Source organism: Strix aluco, chromosome 5 (assembly GCF_031877795.1).
Source record: "Strix aluco isolate bStrAlu1 chromosome 5, bStrAlu1.hap1, whole genome shotgun sequence".
NCBI lineage: Eukaryota > Metazoa > Chordata > Aves > Strigiformes > Strigidae > Strix > Strix aluco.
The window spans coordinates 81,949,774-81,975,077 of record NC_133935.1 but is presented as its reverse complement, the minus strand read 5'-3'; the positions used below and the strand labels follow the sequence as shown (position 1 = coordinate 81,975,077).

Genomic DNA, 25,304 nt, shown 5'->3' with positions numbered 1-25,304 from the left:
CCTGTTTATAAAACGATAAAAAGTAAATCCTGTTTGAAATGGAGGATTAATGTAGTCAAGGGGCTGCAGTGAGCAGAGAGGGTGTACAGACATCTGTCCTCTTGTTTTATACTGCAAACCATCACCACGATGACTGAGGAATGCATCAGCCAGATCAGGAATTGCCAGGTCTCTGGCAAATTTAATGGAGGTGTTAATCACCTTGCTTTTAGGATTATAAAATACAGTCCATACACATACCTGTTTGATGTTTGGTAGCTAATTTTAGATTTCTGTTTGAAAGTTCTTTCTAATATTTTTTGTGGGTGACCTGGGTAAGCAAGAAAACCAGGAGACGTTTTAGTCTTGGAAGAGGTTAGCAGCATTTGCCAGAGACTCAAGTTCTAGCTTTTTCTAACCACCTTTAGAAATGCTTTTCATAGCTGATGTCCTCAGCAGACATGTACACGGGTGAACTCTGGAACTAGGAAACATCTTATGGAGCGGGTGGATTCATCCTGGGAGGCAGCTGACAGGGTTATTTTCAGAAGACAAACTTCTTCCCTGGGGTTTCTGCAAGGGAGAGGAAGTTTTCAAAAGGAGCTGTGCTCGCAGTCTGCTGAGTCAGCATATCCTCAGGTTGCTCTGCTTAGGCCCTGTTCCCAGCTGGCATATCCCTCTCAATGGGTGCTGAGAGAGGTCTCAGTTCATTTCCAGGCCTGCAGTCCCCTCCCTGGGTGAATTTTTCCACTTTCAAGGGCCATTTCTATTTTAATCAACTAAAAGTTTAGTTCCTTTGGACCATTAGACATCTGTGTTCTTCCTCCCAAGAGGACTGTTATTCTGCCAAAAAGGAGATGGAAGTGGTTTATCTGCAGGGCTCTTTGGCCAAGTCCCACCTTCAAACTGTAGCATTGTTATTTGGAAGGAAAAGGAAACCCTGAGAGCCAGAGTAGGATGCAGATTGCCTTAACGTGGTCCAAGGCCTGTGGAAATGATCCGTGGAGAGAGCTGGGAGCCTGACAACAGCCCTCCAGAAAGTCAAAATGTTGGATGGAAATTTGCCTAGAAGTAGGCAGGGGCAGTGCCTGAGCTCCTGTCCCTCTCTGGAGCTCAGAGACCTACCTCTGGGTGGTACATTAGCTGCCTCTGTCCATCCTGGAGCCAGACCCTACAGCCCTTTCTGGAGGTGGGTATCCAGCTGAGAGGGCCTTACTCCTTATGGTTGTGTGCTCCGTTCCTGGTGGGGATGCGTGGCCAGGTGATGAGACACCTAGCAGCTCACTAGTCCCATCTCCTGGGTGGCTTTGCTGCCTGCCACCAGGCTAACGAACCTCCTGGGTTTAGGTGTTTTCTCTCCGCTTCCTAAGGAAAGTGGCACCAGGAGTGCATGATCCAAGGGTCAGAAGGAGACCATGCCATAGTGTGAGCATCTAGTTGGGACTTGGAGCAGGGAGATCTTTGTTCTGCTCTGCTCCATGTCTATATACTCCGCCTTACAGACATTTGAATTGCAGCAGAAAGATTCCTGATAGATAAAAGCTGTTCAAATGTGGTGCAAAAACCGTTCACACCACAGGAGAACATGTGGTATGAGAGACAGATGCAGGCAGGTGGGAGAGCACAAGGAATCAGAAGGATCATTAAAATCATATAGCATGGTTTAGGTTGGAAGGGACCTTTAAGATCATCTAGTCCAACCCTCTGCCATGATCAGGGACATACAAGACTGGCCAACACATCTTGTCACCTTTAGGAGAAGCTTTTTTGAGCCTAGAAGAGTTGTGAGGAGGGCTTTGGTGATAGTCACCCCAAAGATAAGAAGCAGCTCCAAAGTGTGTGGGCATCCAGTGTGTGTAACTGGCAGCATAAAGGTACTTGGTTGAAAATCTGGTTCTTTTCTTGATGAGCATCACCACCTTGTTAGAGGTAAGAAATGAGTATTCAGTGCTGTAGATAAGATGGAGATAGGCTAAGAAGGTCCTTAGAGATGGAGATTAATTGTTATGTTTCAGGGAATAGATAGTGTAAGAGCCAATGGATAGCGCATAGATGTGCAGTCAAAAACATGAACTAGGAAATGTGTTTTGCTGCAGTATGAGTGAATGAGAAAGGCCGGAGAGGAGGAGATTGCAGTGACCGAAACGTACGTGTCTGGGACTCTTTCCTTCGCTTTCTCTTATTCCTGATTGTTCCCCTGAGCAGGGTCTCACAGACAGCACAAATGGCAGCACAAGCCTTTGGAAACTGCATGTGACCCGCTGTCATTACATGGTATGGCTGCACAAATAGCAGCCACAGAGATGACTTGCATATGTGAGACAGCCTGCCACAGAGAAGAAAAGAGCTTTCCACCTTCAGGTGGGCTTTTGACAGAGTAAATGAATGGGGAGGAGGCAGCTGAAACCAGAGTATAAAATAAGACATAAAAACAAAACCAAAAATGCAAACAAAACAGGAGGCACTGAGTAACATTTAGACTAATGCGAGATTAATTTTAAGTGTTTTAACCATTCATGCTGAGTGATTAAGTGCTGTGAGATTTGGCAGCTCTGATTATCTACTCAGAAGTGTTTTTATGCCCGTCAAAAGCAAAATGGCATGTTAGAAACAGAGCCTCACCTTCCCCACCTGTATCTGATACAGAGTTTGTAAAGCATAATTCAGCAGTCTGTATTAATCAAAATGATAACAGAGAGTTGTGTCTGAATTAAGCACATGCATGACAGATGCAGTATTAATTGCTCAGCAGATTTTGTACATGGGATTATGACTGTGTGATTTACCAGTATTATAGGCCTGGTTTCAGGTCTCTGAAACCTGTCTACCCCTTGTGCTTCTCCCTTGCCTTGTACGTTATGATGTCGTCAGAACCAGCTCAGAGCTACCATGACAGCATGGTGTGGACCAGCTCACATGTGAATAAGGACACAGGGTTTGATTATCCTATCATCTAATTTTAGATATCTACAAGTGTATGTCCTTGGAGTAAGAACTACCATTCTTCTGCCCATTCCAACCAACTGGTTCCACTCGGTTATATCTTTCGGAAAGATATATAAGGTGACAGATATTCCTTGGTGTCTGGTATCTCCAGAGGTTTCTGACTGGTTTCCTGACAGTAAGTTCATGCCTCTCGATGCACCTGTTTGTTGTCATGAAGTTACACATCAAAGCCCAAACATTTTTTGAAAACGTGGATTTATGATTTTTTTCCCCCTAAATATTTCCAAAGTATTTTTCATAACGTTTGCTGGTAGCTTGTGCCAACCTGAAGCCTGAGCATGTTTCAATTCTAACTCTGGCTCCCTTTGAAATGCTCATAACTTCATAAACAAATTCCATTGGCTTTGTAAGATTTCATTTTTGGTCCTAGCTCCAAGGTGGATTTTTTTAAAGTGTGAGAACAGTGTTTCCAGTCACACTTCAGAGCTATGTGAGTGGGGAGAAATGTGCTTGTTGTGGTTTAACCCCAGCTGGCAACTAAGCCCCACACAGCTGCTCACTCACTCTCCCCTGGTGAGATGGGGGAGAGAATCAGAAGAGTAAAAGTGAGAAAACTCATGGGTTGAGATAAAGACAGTTTAATAGGTAAAGCAAAAGCTGCACACACAAGCAAAGCAAAACAAAGAATTCATTCACCACTTCCCATCGGCAGGCAGGTGCTCAGCCATCTCCAGGAAAGCAGAGCTCCATCATGCATAACAGTTACTTAGGAAGACAAACACCATCTCTCTGAACATCCCCCCCACCCTTCCTTCTTCTTCTCCCAGCTATAGATGTTGAGCATGATTCCATATGGTGTGGGATATCCCTTTGGTCAGTTGGGGTCAGCTGTCCCAGCAGTGTTCCCTCCCAGTTTCTTGTGCCCGCCCCCCCCCCCCCCAGCTCACTCATTGGTGGGGTGGGGTGAGGAGCAGAAAAGGCCTTGACTCTGTGTAAGCACTGCTCAACAGTAACTAAAACATCCCTGTGTTATCAGCACTGTTTTCAGCACAAATCCAAAACATAGCCCCATACTAGCTACTATGAAGAAAATTAACTCTCTCCCAGCCCAAACCAGCACAGTACTTTTTTCCATATGCTTGGATTGAAGGTCATGATTTCATAATGAAAATTGGCTAGGAGGTTAATGGAAACTCGGAACTGAAGCATTTACTCAGCAGGTAGCTTCCTCTCTCTTACGGTCCTACTGAGAACACACAAAAGTCCTCATGACTGGAGGAAATAATTATTTGCATCAAATAAGTTGTTATTTTAAAATCCCACCAGAACACAGAGTAGCACGTTAATGCAGTAATATACAAGTTGAAGTATAACTAGATGGTTATAGCAACAAAACAGGGCAAAAGGACTAGGACAGGATGCCTGTCAGGATGCAACTCTGATGCAATTTGGAGTTAAACTTCAAGGGGCATTACACAGGAGATTGTGAAACATGAGAAGAGAGATAATTGATATGGACCTGTGCAATTCTAGGTTTTAAGCTTAGGCACAAATTAGGACTTGTATAGGAACATCTGTGCCTGTATTTGTGTTGCATTTGGAATTGAGATGTTCTGTAAATTTTATTCCAAATTCAGCTCTTGAGACATCATCAGATCACAGATGTTAAGACCTGTGAGAATGTGTACATTCATCTAGAAATGAACTCCTAACCTCCTAAGTTTGTGACACTAATCACATGAACAATTACTTTCCCAGCAGTTTTTACTTGTTGTGCTCAATATCTATGAAGTGCTAATGTAATTTGTGACAAGACATTGAATTTATTGGTGCCACATAAAGCTGAGGTAATGATAAAAAAGAGGTAGGTTTGATGACTGTTTCATGATGTGTCGTAAACAAATGCATTGCTCCAGTTAAGCAGACAATAGGCAGGAGTGAATGCTATAAAATCACACCCCTTGCTTTGTAGCTCCTTTTTTCTTGTGGGAGAAGCTAAGCTGCTCCTTTTCTTGTGGGAGTAACCTCAAAGGCTGAGCTGGAGAACGCCTTCTTCACAAACACATGCTCCACCCAGCTCAAAACTGATGCACCCCTTCTGAAGCAAGATTTGTTTTATTAAGGGTTCTCTAGCATCATCCTGACAGGTTCTGCTGGCAGATGCACATTAAAAAGGATACTGCTTAAATGTATTAATTCAGTATGATTTGTGGTGAGCAACACAGCTTTTAGCACAGCGGAGGAGAGGGCAATGTTACCAGAATGCCCTGTGTCCATCAGAACTAAGGCTGCATTTAGTACCATTTATTTTAGACTTCATCTAATAGCTACTTTTCATTCTAAATACCTTGAGTTAATTAGATGTATTGCTTAGGAGAAAATGAGTCACTGTGTGACTTGTATGTGTGACTTGGCTGCATAAAATATTAGAAATCTATAGCACTGTATTTTATAAGTCAGTTGGTTAGAAAACATTCTCTTGAATTCCATGAAATTCATACTGATTTGTTCTTAGTTGGGTGAACAAAAACAAGGAATTGACAAAGATAAATCTGCTATCATTGTCCTCTGAAATACGTTTTTAAACTCTTGATTTCAAAGTATTTTCATTCCCTTTTCTGCTTCATCACGGCATGCAAAAAGTCAATGGACAGTGGTAAAACCTAGAATAATGGAAAAATAACCCACATGTCATTGCAATATTGCTCTTTAGCCTTACTGTTCCTACAGTTAGACATGCCTTTATTTTACGTGAAGAATTTGCTGTCTTTTATCATTAATTACTGCTTATGACATTAACATTCTGCTTGTTACTGTCTGAAGTACTGGTGTTGTTAACCTCCATGCTCTGGAGCAGGACAGTGCCGCAGTGACATATTTAAAAAACATAAATTCGATCTGCAGTGGTTATTAGGGGTTTAAAACTATGGATAGATTCCAATCTTCCAGCCCTTTAGTGCCTCTATCACCTTTAGAAATAATTTAGAGATATATTTTTGAGATATTTAGCTATCTGAAGATACCCGGGAGGATGTTTGCAAGTGCTTTGATGCTTAGTTACTGTAGGAAGTTACTTGCATCATAAAGTACCTAATAATCTTTAGAAGTCTGGTCCTTGACAACTAAGTGGGTGTTTTTAAAAATTATGCTTCCATGCTATAGGAAAAGAGGGAACTTGCAATTTAAAGTACTCTTTACTGGGCAAGTGTCTGCAAGTATAGACCTGGGTTCTGGTTTAAACTCCTCTGTTACCTCCCCAAAGGCACTCTGGGGACATCTGTGAATCTAGGTTTCTCTCTCCTGAAAATAGAAGCCTATACATAGGGTCCTTGTACTTCAGAGTAATACAAGTAGCAGGAATAAATGAACTCAACACTATTTAGTTTTTAATTAGACTCCCTTTATCATATCCTTTGTAAAACTGGGGAGATTAACTTTCTCAAACTTATTCTCACCTGGTTAAAAACCAATTAGCTGTTACACACAAGCCAAATGCATCCTTATTAGCAAGAATTTCTGCTAATTATATTGTTCTGGTTAAGTGACTTTTCTGCCACTTGGTGTGTCAAGTTCAGATTTACTTTGGACTCTGCAGCGATGCTGCCAAGAGTTGAATCCAGCCAAGTGAGAACCCCAGCAGCCTTGCCTGATTAAAGATTTCAAGATTTGGCCCAGATGAATCATGCTACGATTAATTCTGCCCATTGCTGTGAGTTTTCTTTCTCTTCCATCCCTCTGCTTCTTTCCTGAAGACTGTGTGCAAAGCAAACCCAATAGCAGTGGAAGCAGAAGTATTTTTGTCTCCAGTATCTGGGAAGATTGAAAATAAGACAGGCTTGAACATCAGTAGCTTTCACTTAAGCTTTAAAATGGCAGGTTCAGTTACATAGGACTGAAGCTGTATTCTCCTCTGTCATTACCAGCTGTGCAGAGGAGTGGATCCAGGACATTCAGTAGTCCCACTGCTTTCACGCAGGTGTCAGGAGAAGTGAATCTGCCTTTGAGTTTGGCTTTCTCTATGCTGTGATTGAGGACAGTAACTCATAATGAACACAGAGAGGTGCGGTTGTCCTCTGAGATCAATCCCCCTCTGTGCAGAGCTTTCCACTTACTCTCATGGTATAGGGTGTATATGACTCACCCGAGGGCTATTGGCACTTCCCACAGGCAACTGGGGGAGCAGTCTTCTGTGTAGGAGTGTCCTAATACAGTGATGATGAAACATGGAATCCTGCCTAGCCTCTTACTTATCCTTCTGTCTTTCTCAATAGATAAAATAAATTGGCTTCCCAGTAGCTTGATGGGAAGGAGGGGGTTTTCTGGCAGGTTGCTGCTGATGAGTTTGTCATGCGGCTCATCCCTGCAGACCGAGCATTTGAGTCAGACCGCTGCCAAGATGCCAGCTAAGGATTGCCCAGGAGCCCTGAGAGACCTGTGCTCCAGCATCCCGGTCTGCGGGGCTTCCCCACTGCCTGGGCATGTGGCCTTGGGGTCAGCCAGGTGGCCAGGGTGGGGGCAAGCACAGCTGGTGCACAGTGGCCCTGATGACACAAATACATCGAGACTTGATCAAGACTCAAAACCACACATGCTAGGAGAAGCAAAGTGATTATTATTGTACTCCCTGCACCCATAGGATCTCCCACCACTTTTGGAGAGCATTTGGTGTTCCTCACTGTAGGAGACAACTGCAACTGAGCAAATCTGAAACTGTCGGCCTCTAACATGGCACCGAGGAAATGTAATGGGTTTTAATTATCACACACACACTCAGGCTGATGGAACTCAATCAAGGCTTGAGAGATTTTCTAGGCTGCCCAGCAACAATACACAGTAGCCCTATCTACAGAGCTGAGCATGCAAAGGACTCATCAACTTCATTGGGGGGCAAAAAGTTTATGCTCAGGATGTCATTTGTACTTGATTGTCCATTTGCTTTTCTGCTTCTCTTGTGGAAAAAATGCAGTTTTGAGATATAAACGTCTTTAGATATGACTGTGGAGCATAGCCTTCCCTCATGCTGTGAGCCAAATCGTCCTTTTGGTTACATCACTGTTCTCTGAGTACATAAACGATTTCCACCTTTCTACTGTTACTTGTCCTTATCATCAGCAGTATGGCCCCACCTCACCCATATGCACTAGCTTTTAGGGTAACAGAATAGCTAAAGATCCTGTACAAACCACAGCTGGAAGTCCCAGCTCTGTCACATCTCCTGATGTCTACATTTATTTCCCATATGGTGGAATGAAATATCTAGTTTTGCTACATTTTTCAGTCCCATGCTCATCCAAATAGGCAGTTATCCATGTTTATGTGTAACATATCTATACAGGTACCTGGGTGGTATAACATTCACCCTTCATTAGTATGTATTCAAACCAATGAAAGAGATAATAGTAGACAAGAACATCCCCGTGTCTGTGTCAAATGGGTATTTCACGGATGGCAGAGCTTTCTTTTCAGAAGTGTGGTATCTGCTGCCAGGTTTCAGATATAACTGAATGTATGTGTACATACTGCACTCATCTGAGAACCAGGAGGCTACAAAAAGAGTATTATGTCAGTTATTCAGTTCTTCATTCACTGTAAACTAATAGGAGCTTCTCATTTTGTGAGGAAAGGCACAGGGACAGTTGCTCTGCCTGCAGCCAGATCACCCTTCCAAGAGTGTCAGTCTCCCTCTTTAGGGCAATGTTTTTCAAGGGTTTTGCAGATAGAGCCTCCTTTTTTGTTCATCTGTCATTGCATGAAACCCCTTCAGAGCAACCCATCTCAGCCCAGGAGCTGCTCACCACCTTTAACTGCGCGTAGCTCCTCATGTCTCCCAGGCAAGGGAGTGAGAATCAGCTATAATTACTGGCTGCACATGTAAATCCACACTCCTCCACACTGGAAAAACAGGGCTGCTGCCAACAACTGAAAGATGGTTCACTGTTTTTGGCTGAGATAAATCCTTGCAACCACTACTTTTATCTTTTTCACCTTTAGTGATTAATTCATCATTAATATTTGTTTTGATGTGTTTCAGATTAAACAGTCTGGAAGTTTTTGCTCAAGCTTTGCGAGCCTTTTTGAACACTGTCAATTGGGATACACTGCTTGGAAAAAGTCATTCTGATGGCTTGGTCTGCTGCTTGTGGAAATCAGGGGTATTCCTGAAATCAGGGATGGCACTGATATGGGGATATTCCTGTTGCCTTAAATGGGCTGCAGGTCCTCCTGTAGGAATCCAAGCATTTCAGAAGGTTATTTGGTCCTAGTCTTCCCACTAGAGCTGTGAGTTATTGTGATAGAAGACCCAGAATTTGAATTTCTTTTTCTTGAAAGGCTACTGAGCAGCATTCACATGAAGATGCTTGAGACAGGTGAACACCAGGTCAGTACCTAACTCCGGATGTGCAATCTAGGAATCCCTTATTTTTATTCTTGAAGTGTCTATATTCATTAGTTACGTTTGTGTGGGATTATAAAGTTCCACCGGTGCCTAGTGAAAACCCATGCATCTGTGCCAGAGATGTTCAGCCTTTGTCTGAGCTCTGTTGTGATCCGGATACAAAGCAGAACAGGGCATAACCTCAGCCTGTGTCCCGGGGAAGCAATGAGCCAGTGGGCTCACTCGTTGCATGCTTAATGGACCCAGCAGCATGCCTGGCGCAACAGTTGAAGTCAGCTATTGTTTCAGAAACGTCAGGATACTGCCTTCAGCATCCCTTTTGTACTGTGCCTGATGGCTAGAAAGTACATTCGGGAGGAAAATACATGTGCTCTGGGCTGAGGAGATTCATACATTCTCCCAGGAAGAAACCAAGCCATTTTTTAAAGTGAGCAAACAGTCCTCCCTTCTTCAAGCTGCACTGCTGTGCAGAGTGATGCAGGAAAACATGCCACCAGCAGACTGCAAGTGCCCCTGACAGTGAAGGAGCCAGACAACTCTCTGCTCACTGGATCTGAAGAAATTAGAAATAAAGAGAGGGATTACACTGCTAGGGAGTATAGCATGAGGTAGGGCACAGATCAGAAACTGTGAGGTGTATGTGGGTAGGCCAGTTAGTGTTGCAGCAGCTTAAATGCACAGCTCAGGCTTCCAGCTGTGAAATGTCTCCAACTTGACATCACCATGAAATTTCATGAGAATATTTTATGAACATGGTACGTAAGACTGGCATTCATGATAGCAGACATGCAGTGCTGAGGAAGAAAGGCCATTTAAATTGTTGGAAAGATTTCTGGGTCTTTACCCTTGAGTAACAGGAGATCACAGAGGTGATGGGTCGGATCTAGAAAGATGAAATTGAAAGAGGTCAAGTTGTATAAGCATGAGGCAAGGTCTCCTGACACCTCCCCATCCTTTCTCCTCCATGTGGTGGGTTATACCCCCATGTAAGACTCAGAGGAGGGACCTGCTTTGACAGCAGAATCACTCAGCATCCTGCTAGGACACTGGCTCATGACAAATCCCATTCTGGCTCATTTCTTTGCATATAGAAAATTACATGCCAAATTGAAGTGTTAAATCCTGAAATAACTTAACTGGCAAAAAAATGTTAATTTAAAAATCATTACCATCTTCTAAGGCTAATAGAAGGGGATCTCTTGGTGGACATCTATCTCTCTCCTCAATTTTGGCTGCTCCTGCTTCCTTCAAATGCCTGCTCTGAGACACTTGCTGCTTGCTACCAGCACTGGAGCTTTTTATCAGTCTCCTCTTGAGTCACAGCTGAGGGAAGGTGTATGAAGTGATTCATCCCTCCATGTTTGCCTTTGTGTCCCATCTTCTAGGGCATCCAAGGTCTTTCTCTGCTAGCTGGTTTTCCGAAGCAGGCAGGACTGTATGATGATTTTTCCTACCCATTCCAATTAACATAGACATCTTAAAGATATTAGTAAAGACTAATTTCTTTCCTGTGTTGTGAGCAGTCTGTGGTCTGGAGACCACACGTGACCCCAAAATTCAACTTCTTGGCCTTCCAGTCACAGAGATTTAACTAATCTGGCCAGGCAATCAACATATGGGCACTGAACCATCTGGAATTAGCTCTCCCTTGCTCAGTCGTTAGATCAAGCAAGGCAAGATGAGCAACGTGGGTGGGAACAAAAGGTACCACAGTGGTAGGAGATCAGAGGAGGTCAAAAACACCGTCTGGGCAGGAGACATAACACCATTTCTATCTTTCTGCTCATAAATTTGAGTTCTCTTTCATTTTTAATGCAAGAGAATATTCAGTATTGAATCCAGTGAACCTCCTCCAGCTCTTTGCAATAAGCAAATTAAGGATATAACTTCAAAAAAACAGCAATATAAATGCAGTAAGAGAGAAAAAGCAGATGTTTTGGCTTTGCAAACTCAGTAGACCCACCTTCACTAAGGGCAACTGACATCTGCCTGGTTTTGTTCACATCTTTGCTCTGTGTCTAGTTGAGGTTTTGTTAACTTTCACATTATTTGCATGTGTGTTTGTGAGTGAGAGAGAGGGAGACTGCTGATCTGAGATGGTGGAGACCAAAGCCCTTTCTGTAGCCGCAGAAGCTGTCACCACTGCAGTACCACATACTTCTTGGCTGCAGGGGAGGAACATTGTGTGGGTTGTGAAGTAGTAGAAATTAATCTCAGTGCCATTAAACCTTCCAACTTTATTCTAAAGCTGTCTCTAAAGATGTTGATTTCAGGGGATGGTGGTTGACTTGATGACATGAGTCTGGTAGCCTTTTATTTATCATGGGCTGCCGAACCCTTGGATGATACTAATCTAAGGGTACTATCCCCATGTTGGCATAAGTATTTTTAAATTTATGATCTTCCAACCTGGAACTTCACTTTTGTGTGCAAAAGAAAATAAAAACAACTAATGTCCTTTTTTGCCCTCTACAAACTTGACTGCAAGCAGCCCCAACCTATGCAGTTCCTGCTTGCTTCTGTGAACTGCTTTTGAGGACACCTATCCTGGCTGCTTGGAGTCATTGTACCGTGCTGTCAGTAGACTATTTGCTGACTATGCGATGGTGGTATAAAAGACATTCCCACTGAGTGGCCTGAAATCATTAAGAAGACAAAAAGTTTCAATCTGAGATATAAAATCTCACAAGATAATTTGTGCCCTGTTTGTGGGGGAAGGGTCTGCTATAAAGTCACCTTTTACAAGATATCAGAGAGTTGATGGATGAGAAAGTCCTGATAAATACCAACTGTGCAAAAAAAAAAAAAAAAGAAGCTTGAACTGGAGCTTACATTTCTTCTTTTCACACCAGAAATTCCACGTGGGAGGGAAACCTGGACGATAGGAGAAGTGTCATGCTGAACTCTGCTCACGCAAATATGAGTGAGGCTATATGGGGAATATCCATCTGAAAAATACCCATCCTGGAGGATGTTTGGGGGCTACAGGATAAGAAAGGGAGGGGTTAGAGTCAGAAATATGGTATTTCACATCATACATGTCTGGTTGATTCTTAAAGGTCTGAATTATAAGAGGCCTTGCATCAAGGTAAGGCACTGAAAATCGCATGGACAGCACGAGTATTTGAAGGTTTCTCCAGACCAGGAGTGGTGGGAAGAGCTCTGCTGCAGTCAGCCAGCCATTTCCAGCACAGCCATCATTTTCCTTCCCTGTACCAACTCTTGCCATCTCACTTACCTCGTTCCCATCTTAGCAGACTTGTCACATTTTCCACTTGGGAGCAGGTCGATTTGTTCCCATGAGTTCTCACATCATTACAAGCCATCCTGAAGATTTTTTGGTAGTTTTGTTTCATGTGGAAAGCAATCTGATATGAATCTGTGTGAATATGTCTGAGACTATCCTAATATCTGTCGAAATTATTGACTCATTTCAACCAAATAAGGCAGCTGAGCAGAGGTAAGTTTCTAGTGTTCTTCAGAGTGGAAGCTGTGATTTAAACACTTCCCTTGGCCAACTAGTGAATTCATCAAGGCCAGTAACCCCCACGCTGCTGGCAAAACTCTCTGCAGGGTAGATGTGAAAATGGAACATCTATTCACAAAGACATTTGGTTACTCAAAGCTACAAATCTTTACAGACTCAGGTTTTGTTAGTTCTGGCTTTCATAAAATTATTTGTGCTTTCTTGTGGCATTTTATCCATGACACGTGCTGTTCATGGAGGTGCAGAATTAAATGTCATATCTTGCAAATGTAACAGTCTGACTTGGAAAGAGTTGTTACGGAGGGAACCTGCCCTACTTAAATGACTCTCCTGTTTGCCCAAGGTTTTTGTATAGTATTCTTCTAAGCGATCCTAGTTTTCAGTGTTAAATATGATAGATATTAATGTAAGTGATTCAATTATAGTTCATAGCACGCCTTTGGAACTGGGGTATTTAAAGTGCTCTCCTGGCAACTTGGCAGCCAAAACAACAGCAAAATCTGGGTCCTCTGCTTTTATCTGTGCAGACTGCTACCCCTCTAATTGACGATCTGTGGCAATATGCAACAAGTTTACTTTCAGCCTATTAGCCTCTGGGATGGTCAGGAGCTGGCAGAGATGTACAGGAAGCTCAGTCATTAAAGGATTATTGTACATCAATGTCTATATTTTAATCATTTGCTTCTTAAAAGCAATCTCCAGCCAAAGCCCATGGAATATATTGATTTTTTTTTTCTTTTTTTGGCAAATCTTGAAGTGAGTTTTGCCCATTAGGGCTAGTTCTGGACCTGTGGGGCTTGTGCCCTTCTGGTGGCAGTGAGTAGGATGTGGTGGCTCTGTGCTGGCCAGTGGCGAGGGTGGATTTTAGCATCACTGGCATCACATGCTCATCACTACTCCTCTGCCACAGCACACCCAGTTTGGCATGATGGAAACTGTCATACAGGGCCAAATGCCACTCCTGGTCAAGTCAAGTCTTGTTTTGGGGACGGGTTTCAGCTCCTTCAGAGGCAGATGTTTCTGTGTTTCAGCAGCACTGAATGCTGTGGCAGTCAGGGAAAAATGACAATTCCACAATCAGCACTCTTGTGCAATGACTCCACAGCAAGCAAAGGAGACCAGTCTGTGCTTGGCACTCTACAGCAGATCAAAGGCTGTTCTGTCAGCCCTTGTTTACCCAGCTGCCATGGTCAGAAAAGTTGCCTGAAGTTGTTGGTTGCCCAGTTCAGTTTGCTCCTTTGAGTCTTGGTTAGCAATTTGCTCATATGTTAAAATATTTTTCAGGTGCAACATTGCCTCTATTCGTTTGTGTTGACACCTTTGTAACAGCACATGGGCAGAATCATAGACCTGAAAGGCTGGAGAGCAAACTTGATAATTTTGCACAGTTGCATTGAGCACTGTGGCTCACGTCTGCCTGCAGCATGGCTTCTAAACCAATGCTGCTCTGAAAGTGGTGAATCCATCCTTTCTTTTCATAGATTCTTACCAGGACTAACCACTCTTTGTGTTTTTTGTATACTTAAATTTCCCTGATTCTCCCTTCTACATTTATTTTCCTCTTCTTTGTCCCCTGGATTGCAGCATCTCATGGGCCTTGTAGGGTGAAGAGTCCTGAGTGAATTGGTTAAAGTATTAGCCTCTCTTTATTTGTATTTTTATTTCTAGACATCTTCTTTCTGTTGAATATTCCTAAGGAATTCCAAAGCAGCAGTGGCCGGAGGTGGCACCTGCCCTTCATGTCACAGAAGTGGGGATTTGTGGCAACACATCAGGGTGTGGGAAATGTGAGCAGCACCGGGGGTTTGCCAGGAAGGAGGGAGAACATCAGGGAAAAGAGCAAGTATGGTGAAGGGGAGGTTAAAAGGATGGTAAGGGAGATTTCCTTAGCTAGATGTTTTCTTGTTCGCAACAATTTGTGTAATCTGATCTAATTTCCTGTAACCAAACCCATGTTTTGATGTTCACTTTCGGGGTTTTTCTCCTTTCTTTGGAAACAATTAATGGGAATTACTGTGACCCCAATCCATGTCCATGTCCCCTCCACTACTGTCATAATGTTGCACCATCACATACCACAACTACAACGATACATTACTTTGCGCAGAGTTAATCCAGGTCAGGTTTATCTATCGCAGTGTGGGAACCACACGTTGGGATGGGGGGAGGCTGGAGAGGGAGGACAGAGGGAAGAAAAAGGCTGCAGTGAAGTGGGGTTAAGATCCTCTCACTGAGATGGGAAGGAGAAGGGATTGAAATAATATGGCTTATTGGTTAAGATAATGTGGATGTTGTCTACCTTGACTTCAGTAAGGCCTTTGACGCCGTTTCCCACAGCATTCTCCTGGCGAAACTGGCTGCTCGAGGCTAGGATGGGCACATGCTTTGCTGGGTAAAAAACTGGCTGGATGGCCGGGCCCAAAGAGTTGTAGTGAACGGAGTTACATCTGGTTGGCGGCCGGTCACGAGTGGTGTCCCCCAGGGCTCGGTTTTGGGGCCACTCCTGTTTAACATCTTTATTGATGATCTAGACGAGGGGATCGAGTGCACCCTCAGTAAATTTGCAGATGACACCAAGTTGGGTGGGAGTGTTGATCTGCTCGAGGGTAGGGAGGCTCTGCAGAGAGACCTGGACAGGCTGGAGCGATGGGCTAAGGCCAACTGTATGAGCTTCATTAAGGCCAAATGCCGGGTGCTGCCCTTGGGCCACAACAACCCCCAGCAGCGCTACAGGCTTGGGGAGGAGTGGCTGGAGAGCTGCCAGTCAGAGAGGGACCTGGGGATGTCGATTGCCAGCCGGCTGAACATGAGCCAGCAGTGTGCCCAAGTGGCCAAGAAGGCCAATGGTATCCTGGCTTGTATCAGCAATAGCATGGCCAGCAGGGACAGGGAAGGGATCTTACCCCTGTACTCGGCACTGGTGAGGCCGCACCTCGATGACTATGTTCAGTTTTGGGCCCCTCACTACAAAAAGGACATTGAATGACTTGAGCGTGTCCAGAGAAGGGCAACGAAGCTGGTGCAGGGTCTGGAGCACATGTCGTACGAGGAGCAGCTGAGGGAACTGGGGTTGTTTAGTCTGGAGAAGAGGAGGCTGAGGGGAGACCTCATCGCCCTCTACAGCTACCTGAAAGGAGGTTGCAGAGAACTGGGGATGAGTCTCTTTAACCAAGTAATAAGCGACAAGACAAGAGGTAATGGCCTCAAGTTGCACCAGGGAAGGTTTAGCCTAGATATTAGGAAGTATTTCTTTCCAGAAGGGGTTGTTAGGTGTAGGAATGGGCTGCCCAGGGAGGTGGTGGAGTCGCCATCCCTGGAGGTGTTTAAGAGTAGGGTCGACATAGCGCTTAGGGATATGGTGTAGTTGGGAACTGTTAATGTTGGGTTGATGGTTGGACTGGATGATCTTCAAGGTCTTTTCCAACCTAGACAATTCTGTGATTCTGTGATAATGCTCTGAAGTCAGGGGACCTGGTTTCTTGGCCCCCTCTGCTTCCTCCTCTCATGTGATTACAGAAAAACTTCTAGCTTTTCTGCACGCCACTTCCCCTTTTGTAAAATGAGAGCAGAACATTTTAAAAAAATAAATCCTGGCACGTCTTGAGGAGATCAGATAGTCCAGTGAGTATTTTTGCTAAGCAAGATCACCGCTGGGGCTGTGTGAAGGCATTTGGAGGCTTAACAGGATGAATCCTCTGAACCTTGGAGATTCACTTGGCGCTTCTAGTGGGGGATAAAAGCAGAGTTAATTAAGCCATTCCCAAATCTCTCCTGATCCATGACCATCAAGTAGTTGCTGCTGCACAGTGCTTTCCTCGGCTCTTGATGTACCCGAGCATCCGTGCAAGACAGACGTGTCTGCTTGGCTGTCACCCGCATGTCTGGCACCGCCAATTTGCTCGCAGAGGAGTGTCCCAATCCCTGTCGGCCTTTGTGGTATCGACAAAATGCTGTGACGATACCGCACTCAATTTCCCGAACCCCAGGCTGTTATTGTAATGAACAGTATTCAGCCTTGAAGGGTTAATTATTGTGTATCAGCGTTGTGGGTGATTGCTCGGTCATGCTTTAAAGTGAAAAAAGGAGCCCGCGAGTTTCTGCGGGTGGAGTGAGCAGCAGAGGAGCGGGTGGCTGCTGCTGGCTGCAGTGACCTCTGCTGGGAAGCCCACGGCTGCTCTGGTCCAGCTTCTGCATCGCAACCTGCAACTTGGTCTAAACCGTAGGTTTCTCCCCAGGTGATTTCCATCGATGATTTTTTTTTTAAATTTTGAATTCCATTTTCCTTTAAATAGCTTGTCATTTGAGAATCTATCTGAGTAGAGAAATGCTGTGGGACAAGCTGTTTCATTTGCAGGCGTGCGATGTGCATTTCACCAATATTAAGCACTGTGTAACTCCACAATTCAGGCCTTACTGGGCTTGGGGAGGCTGAGAGAAAGTGGAAAAAAAATGCCTCCTTCCCATCTCAGCAAGCCCCTTGAGTCCAGCGACCACCAGCAGTTGGGGTGGCTTTTGTGCTCAGGCATCACCTCCCAAACGGACATCTTCCAAATGCCCTCATCCCTATGCGAGTGGCTCCCTTTGTACTTTGGGGGTCATTCAGCTTCTTCTGCTGCCTCCTTCCAGCTTACACTTTATATTCGCTGTCTCCCTGAATCCCACATGCTCACATCCTGCACCTGATTTCAAAGAGGGGCAGATTGGCTCAATAGAGAGGACCCTGCAGTGGTAGGACTAAACCCTTTCTAACCCCTTCACTTTAGAACTAGGCAAGTTTATCTGCCTTCAGAGAGTGAGCCCAGTGCTGCAGTGCCCATTTGGTTTGCAAATCAGAAAGGGAAGAGGGTCTTGCAACAGCCCTCAGTGTGTGGTGTTGCATGTCCGATGAGCTCTTTTCTGGCCTCTGCCTCCCTGGTCATCTTTGTGGGTAACCCACCCGTTAGCCACATGTGTGACAGTTAGGTGTTGCTGGCAGCTGTCTCAGAGGGGGTTGGGTTGGAGAACCTCTGAGGTTCTCAAAAATAGAAATGCAAAGCATCAATAAGTGCGTGGTAAAAACTGTATGGCAGACTAAGTTGGAGGCTTTAAACAGATAATGCTACAGTAGATTATTTGTATTAAAACTGCTTTCTTGATCATGATGATATGAGGTACACAAATGATCATGTGAATGTTCACATGCATAGAGGAAAGCAGATAAATACATATAATAATTTCCATTAACAGTGACTGTTTGCTTGAAATGTCATTTGGGATCCTAGTGTACCTTCAACTAACTTCAACAAGGCAAAACTACCCGGATCAGGACTAGACCTGCACAACAAAATAAAGGTTTCCAAACATGTACTGTGTAAAGCCAAGTGGGTGCTGTATAGGTTTCCTGTTGTCCATATTAAAAACTTAATTTGTGATGCAGTCTACCTGGAAATTTTGCTGAAATATCATGGGATTTTCCAGATATTTATGTAGAGTGAGGCGCCTACTCAAGTGTTTGCTGCTCTGACATCCTGTAGTGTGTTACATTTGAGTTCACTTATTGTTGATGTTGAATTTCCTGTGTGTGAAGGTCCTTATATGAATGCAGCTTTTGATGACTGATTATGGGCATAAATTCAGATCAGTCATAACCTTTCCAGTGAACTCGGAGGAAATTGGATTAGTCTGTGTTCTTACGGGAAAGATGCTGGGCACAGGGGACCTTCTGCTCTCAGCATCTTCATGCAGATGTTAGGGCAGTTGGGACTGCTGAGGATGAGGTGCAGGCACATGATCAAGCATCTTAATTAAGCTACTTGAACGTTGAAATATGTAGAGTTTTGCATTTGCTGATGATGCATTTTTACATTCTTTCTGAATGTGTCCATCTGTTGGTTAATGAGTGGTCTCTGCTTAGCATTTCCCAGCTTTCTCTTGCTCTTAAAATGATTGTCTGCAATTGGTGTAATTAATATTCTGCCCCTGGAGTTGTACTGGTAGTCTCTTTAGAGTTTGCACAAGTTAAATGTATCCTTTGGAAATTATTTGTAAGCATTTAAGGAGCAAATCCAGAGAGGCATTGCTCTAGTAGTTAATTAGATGTGTGCTTGTAGAGATGATTTTTCTCTTTAAAGCTAGCATTTTGACAAGAGGCTTAGTGGGAATGATTGGTAGGAATGGTGAGGGTGTAGAAAACCCATGAAGATGCTTGGAGGCGTTGCACAGAGAGCACACGGTGCTTAATAATGCTGCGGGGAAATTCGCATGTCCAGAGCCGGTGTGACATCAGAGCAGGGCAAATTTAGTGGGAAGGAGCGTGGGGCTGTCATATGGCTGCTGCCCACCTGTGCCAGCTTCTGTGTGGAGACAAATCCCTCCCTTCTCCCTGCCAGCCTGCACCCTGCCTCTGTCACTCCCTCTCACCCTGCTTTGCTACTGTCCTGAAACTTCAATCTCCAACTAACCATCTTCATTCATCTGACACAGGAACTGTAAATTCCCCATAACTCTAATTCCCCAAATAGTTAACCTTTAAATAGTTCAGTTTCAGAGGGGATTGAAGGAATTTTCTGTGAGTAGCAACAGTATTCCAGGCTGTGAAGAACTTCTGACTGTTTACTTTGGTCAAAATCGTGTTTTATGATGTTGAATAAAGCTCTGACAAGTAGTGTCTAACTAAAAATAACTTTATGTTTTGCAGCCACTTAAAAAAATAAAACTCACTATTTCATTTTATCTTATGTTTTTTCAGGATCAAGCATGAAAATATAGTTGCCCTGGAAGACATCTATGAGAGTCCGAATCATTTATATCTGGTCATGCAGTTGTAAGTACTGAACCTAATGAAGTTTCTGTGTCAAAATTGCCAAGTCTTCTTGTTCTGCTTTTGTTCTTTAACCCAAAAGATGGGATACATGGGAGGTATTTGTCTTGTGTGCTGTAGTCTGAAAAATTCTCAGCAGGTGGTTAAACATTAATCTCCAGGCATGATGGGCTGGGTTGTTGTGAAATTGGGAACTAAGGTGTTTTGTGAATAGTCTCATCCAAATCAAACCAGAGTGAAGAGGAGATGTTAAGGGGATTGGAACTGGCTCCATACATATGGAGTTGACACAGTTTAGTTCTCTGTGACTCCACAGATACCTGGTTTATACTAAGGGAGAGGTGACCTGAGATGCCACTATGCACATGGGTGCTGGATTTGCAAGAAAGCGTCATCCTTGTCTCAGCAGCAGCAGTAACTCATACCATTCTTAACACGTTTCTCTCACCAGAGCCCCTCTCCTTCCCCATATTTCCCCTCTGAGCCTCAGAAGATCAAGATCCCATCAGGTACATGATACACTGTGGCTGACCTGGTCCTCCCATCACTTCTACCTGGCAGGGAAGATGGAAGTGACAGGCAGATGTCCATAGTCCTTTTTTAATTCTCTTTCTGAAATCAATTAAAAAACATGATTTGAAGTTAAAATTTCCTCTTACCAGCTCTGGTCTCTCTCTTTTTCAATTATGAGGTCACCTCAAAGAAGAGCAGAGCAGACAGACAGGGCAGAGGGATAAATCACAGGTGGGAAGAGCCAGATGTGCCATAGGGAAGCCTGGAGCATCTGATAGAGGCAGCTCCAGGGTTAAATACCGTACGGGAAGCCCTTGGGGACTCTGCCAGTCCCTTGTCTATTGGTACTGTCCAGGCATGGAGATGTCCTTAGAAGCTGTTCTGCTGGCAGTGTAGGAAGAATAGTTCCCTGTATATTTTTAATCTGTTTTTGTAGCCCTACATTTCAACCCAGAGTGCTGCAAAAGGACTTGCACAGGAACATCAGTGTCTTACAAATTCCAACAAACCAGCTGGGTTGTGGGAAGTACCAATTTCATGATCAGTTGATTTACAAACCCTTTTTTTTTGTTTAAACTCTTTAGAAAAAAAAATCAGTATTACTCCTACTTATTATTAGCTTGTTTAATGTAGTGTAACCCTCACTTTTCTAAATTTCATACATTCAGATCATTGGGTTATCTGAAATGTTGGCCTGTAATCATAGGTGACACTGAATATATATTAGTATGCATTTCTACTTGTTCACAATTCAACACTTACTAGAGAATTATCCTTTCTGTTATAGCTGTATGTGTAAACCCAGCCAACTAATTTTCCAAGGGCCAAACATTTAGCTGTTCCTAACAGAGCTTCACTGATGCTCACCAGGGTGAGATGCCCAGCTGAAGTCAGCAGCCAGGAACCCATCTGCAGCATTCAGGGTGGCAGCTCTGAGCACTCCCCAGCCCCAACGAAGAGCTGTGCCTTGTGTTCTGAGGTAGTCAAAGACCTCCTGCATACAAATGCATTAGACTGAATCTACCAGGGAGCGGGATCGATGCACTTTATCATTCCTATTAAGAAAAAGCAGGAAAAATCCTCAAAAACTACAGGGTTGTTTTATTCAAATATGAGCACACACTTGAATGCAATCAAGTGACAGAACTGTAACAAACTCCCACTCACACAGAGAGCCCGTGTGACAAACCTCGTGTGTGTGCATGCTCTTAATCTGCCTCAGCTATGGGGTAAAACATCTCAGTTTAAGCTTATTTTATTAAAGTCATTTGATGTTGTGCCAAGCCATTGCTGTTAGCCCTCCTTGCTGCTGCAAATCAGAAAAGGTTGTGTTGTCATCTACTCTGTACAGAGTATTTCCAGGCAATAACCTTTCTGTGCTTTCTTGAAAAAGGGTTGTGCTATCCCAAGGTGGAGAGGACAAGATGGCCAGGTACTCACCCTCATCGCTGTGGACATTGCGTTAGGGATGGTGCAACTTCTGCACTGCCTCTGAATTTTCATTAATAGTTGGATTGGGATCGATTGGCATCAACACTTGGGGAGCAACTCCACAAGGTCCAGAAGGCTCAAACTCAATTCTGCATGCCTCCTTTACTGGTTTCCATCTGGGGGAAGGCATGTATGGGCAATCTCTTGTTTCCAAGGTAACACCAACTTGTTAATACAATAGCTGTGAACCATTGCACGGCATGAGGTATCTATTTGTTTACATCTCTGCCCTATTTATTATTAGATTCCTTGTGGGTTTTTTAGCTTCTCATTTTTGTGTATTTCTCCTAAACAAGAAAACGGTTGCCTACATTTAAAACTGAGGTTTGATATGAAGTAGAAGGGGTTCTGATCAAGCAGCTTTCAAGAAGTAGCATTTAGATTAAAAAAAAAAAGGGGCATAAAATTAGGGCCACTCAAAGATCAGTATCATGGGCACAACAAATCTCAAATCCATATGCCCTTCTCCGTGGCTCATTGCTTGCTAAGTGGGCACTATTGTTTCCCAGGGAAGATTTTTTGTAGCATGGACGGCATTTTCATGACCAGCCTTTGGAGCACTCCTTGAAATGTTCTGGAAAATCCACACTGCAGCCCCTGAGTATCTTGAAGCACCTCTGTGGGAGAAGGCTTTTGGAGGTAGACCAAGCCTCCCTGTTTATGCTTGCCCTCTAGTATATCTACTTTCACTTGAAAATCATGCTTGTTAGAAAGCCAGCTTAAAAGATAGATTTTGGACCTCATTTATTCTGTCAAAAGTATGGGCAAGCACAGGTGTCAGTGTGTCTGCTGGAGTTGGTAGGAAGGGAGGCGAAGAGGCGGCTGTCCATGTTCATAATTTATTCCTGCCAGTCCCTCTGGGAGCTCTTCCCAGGGTTACATAGCTGTTGGTGAATTTGTCCTGTGTGTTTCCTGGCACGTTCATGGGGAAATTTGATCTCTCTGGCTTTGGTTTCATGACCTTGTTTTCACATACATTGTATACAAGCCATTATAAAACTGTTCAAACTGGCACAATCCTCTTAGTGCAAGATAGACCAGAAGTCCAGTTTGGAGATCCCCAGATTTGACAACTCAGCATTTCATGTGCTGTCTCAAAGCATTAAGCTGCTCCTTAGAAATGGCTGGGACATTTTTTCTTTATTTATTGTACCAAAATACAGGATATTCCAACCCAGTGACTCTAAGTTTGGCAAGGTTATGGACAACTCCATGCTGTCTCTTGCTCCGAGCCGTATTTCTCAGCTTTGGTATGAGGTGGAGTTACTGGTGCAGCTGCAAAGCAGAATACAGATGTAGGTTAATCGCTGTCTCTTCTATGATGATTCTGATAAAAATTTTGCAGGCACTGTAGAAAAGTCCTGTAAAGCATTTAGATTTTGTCATATTTCCATTAGGATTATGTGCTTTGAAACCAACAAAACACCTGCTCCTTTCCAAACTTGGATTTCCTATAGTGCTGTTAAGACCTGCACAAACAACAAAGACAAACACTAAAATACTCATTCCTTCTGGATGCTCAGTGAGATATCCCCAGAGGATATTGTAGAAGACAGGGGGAAATAAAGTGCCTTCAGAAATAGAAATTTTATTGAACTATGTCTTGGTATGATAGTAAGCTCATTAACTCATTAACGAGCAGTTACAGGATTTTTGGTTGCTTTTGGTGCTGCTTGGTAAGGATTACCCTACCGTATCTTCTAAACTGTCTGCCTCATCAATACAGGGAAAATTCCTGATAACCTGTTGTGGTTAGTATGTCATTGCCGTAACAGTCCTCTTTGGGTATTGATGATTCATCTTCTGCATGCTGGAAAATCATGCATAAAAATGGATTTACATAAACACATCTTTTCTGTCTGAGTGTTATGGAACTGTTTGCAAATGCTGTTTCTGAACGTGCTGCCTGGGCAGGCCGGCACAGATTCCCAAAGCTTGACTCTGACTTAATCTGTATTGTTCACCTGCATTGAAGTGTGAAGCAGTGAAGTTTGGTTTCCCGCAGATTTGTGTGCACCCTGTGCTAGTCAAAGCCACAGGAGCTAGGGCTGTTGCCTCTCCAAAAGTATATGGGACCACATTAAAAATTGATGAAGATGTTAATTTCCTTGTTCTCCTTTATTCATCCATATTTGCTTGAAATATGTAGGAACTTAATATTTTTGCTGTCTGTACTCTTCTCTCAAATTTGGTTGAAGTTCACCCAATTGGTCAGAAGTAACTAAGAGCTGGCAAACTGGGATGGAGAGCCATTGACTCACTGCCTTTGGAAAACAGGCTAAAATAGGTCTAAAAGGCACCTCCAAAACTTCTGGAATTAATCTGCCTGTTTTAGTGCAGGATATACTGCCCTTACCAGCCAATCAGCCTTAGCAGATGTTTTTCTAACCTGTTGTTAAAAATCTCCAGTTGCACGCTCCCCAGGGAATCAACACCATTGCTTAACATCCTTACGGGTATGGAGCATTTCCTAATATCTAAGTCTTCCAAGCTGCAATTTTAACTTGCTATGCAGGAAGTCTTATTTCTCTAATTCCTCCTGAAGGTAACAAGACTGTTCAAATGGGTACAGGTTACAGGAGAAGGCCCTGTAAAGCATGTTGCTAGGTAAGTAATGATCAAACTTGAACACCCACCTCTGAGTTTCTCTGCACTTTTTTTTCATATTTCTGCCAAATCCAGAGGAATTCCTATTAATACCTGGATCTAGTTAAAGAAAGTGAAAACCCTGCTGTCAGTCTGGCATAGCTTTCCACCTCTCTGGGGGGGGCTCTGCTCCCAAAGAATGGGTCTGATCCTCTCAATAGAAGGCCTGCTTTACCTGGATCCTGTCAGCTGGTGTTTCTGATTGTCCAAGGAAACCAGAGTTTTTCCCCTGCATGAGATCTTTTGAGGCTTTAAAATCTCTGCTGAGAGTGAGCTTTTAAGGTGAGCAGCCTGGTTCAGCCAACCTCAAAATGCTTCTCCCTACCTTTGCAAAAAATCCCAGCCCAAACCAATCCTAAACCCCTGACCTTGGTTTTTTTCCAGCTTGGCATCTTAACTCTGCTGAATTATTCAGATGATTTCCATCACAGAAAAGCCAAGATGACAGGGGCTCCTTCCTGCCTGGTGCAAGTCACGCACTGAGAAGAGCCCTGCCCAGAAGTTTGCAGGCTCAGAGTCCCAGTGTCCCATTCCTGCTGTTTATCAGCCCTCCCCTGCCACATGCAAGCACCTTGTAACCCTGTAATGTCTTGGCAGGCAGTTCAAACAGGCAGGTACCTACCTGCAGTAAAATCTGTAGAAGTTTTTATTATTACTGGTATGATGCTGCTTGTGATTTTGCCTTTCACCTTGTTTTGCAAATAAGTAAGCGAAGCGCGAAGCCGTGATTAAGTGCTGAATTCCCTTTGCTTTTTGAAAGCCCAATGCCTGAGCGCACTCTGAGAGCAGCCGAGCAAGGACGGGGTGTGCAAGTGACATTTCAATGAAAATATTCAGCCTCCAAGAAAAACAACAGACAATGGAGGGAAGTGCTGTGTTTGCCAGGTTCCTTAAGGAGTCTAGCAAGGACGCACTGTGTTACAAAACAGCGATACGCACGCCAAGCCACTATCACATCAGGATGTTAATTAAAGCAAAACATAGATCTGCTGCACCGCATTCCTCAAATGAGATTTATTCCCATACTAGTTGGTGGGGTTTTTTGT

The 25,304-nt window shown here is 43.7% G+C and overlaps 1 protein-coding gene across 3 annotated transcripts in view; it reads left to right on the top strand.

The window, feature by feature from the left end:
* Window positions 1-25,304, top strand: part of CAMK1D (calcium/calmodulin dependent protein kinase ID) — a 230,175-nt gene that overhangs the window by 118,648 nt on the left and 86,223 nt on the right. For all 3 annotated transcript variants that reach the window (XM_074827988.1, XM_074827987.1, XM_074827989.1), the window contains exon 3: window positions 19,537-19,611. In XM_074827988.1, coding sequence (XP_074684089.1) covers window positions 19,537-19,611 — 75 coding nt within the window. The remainder of the gene's footprint in view (window positions 1-19,536; window positions 19,612-25,304) is intronic.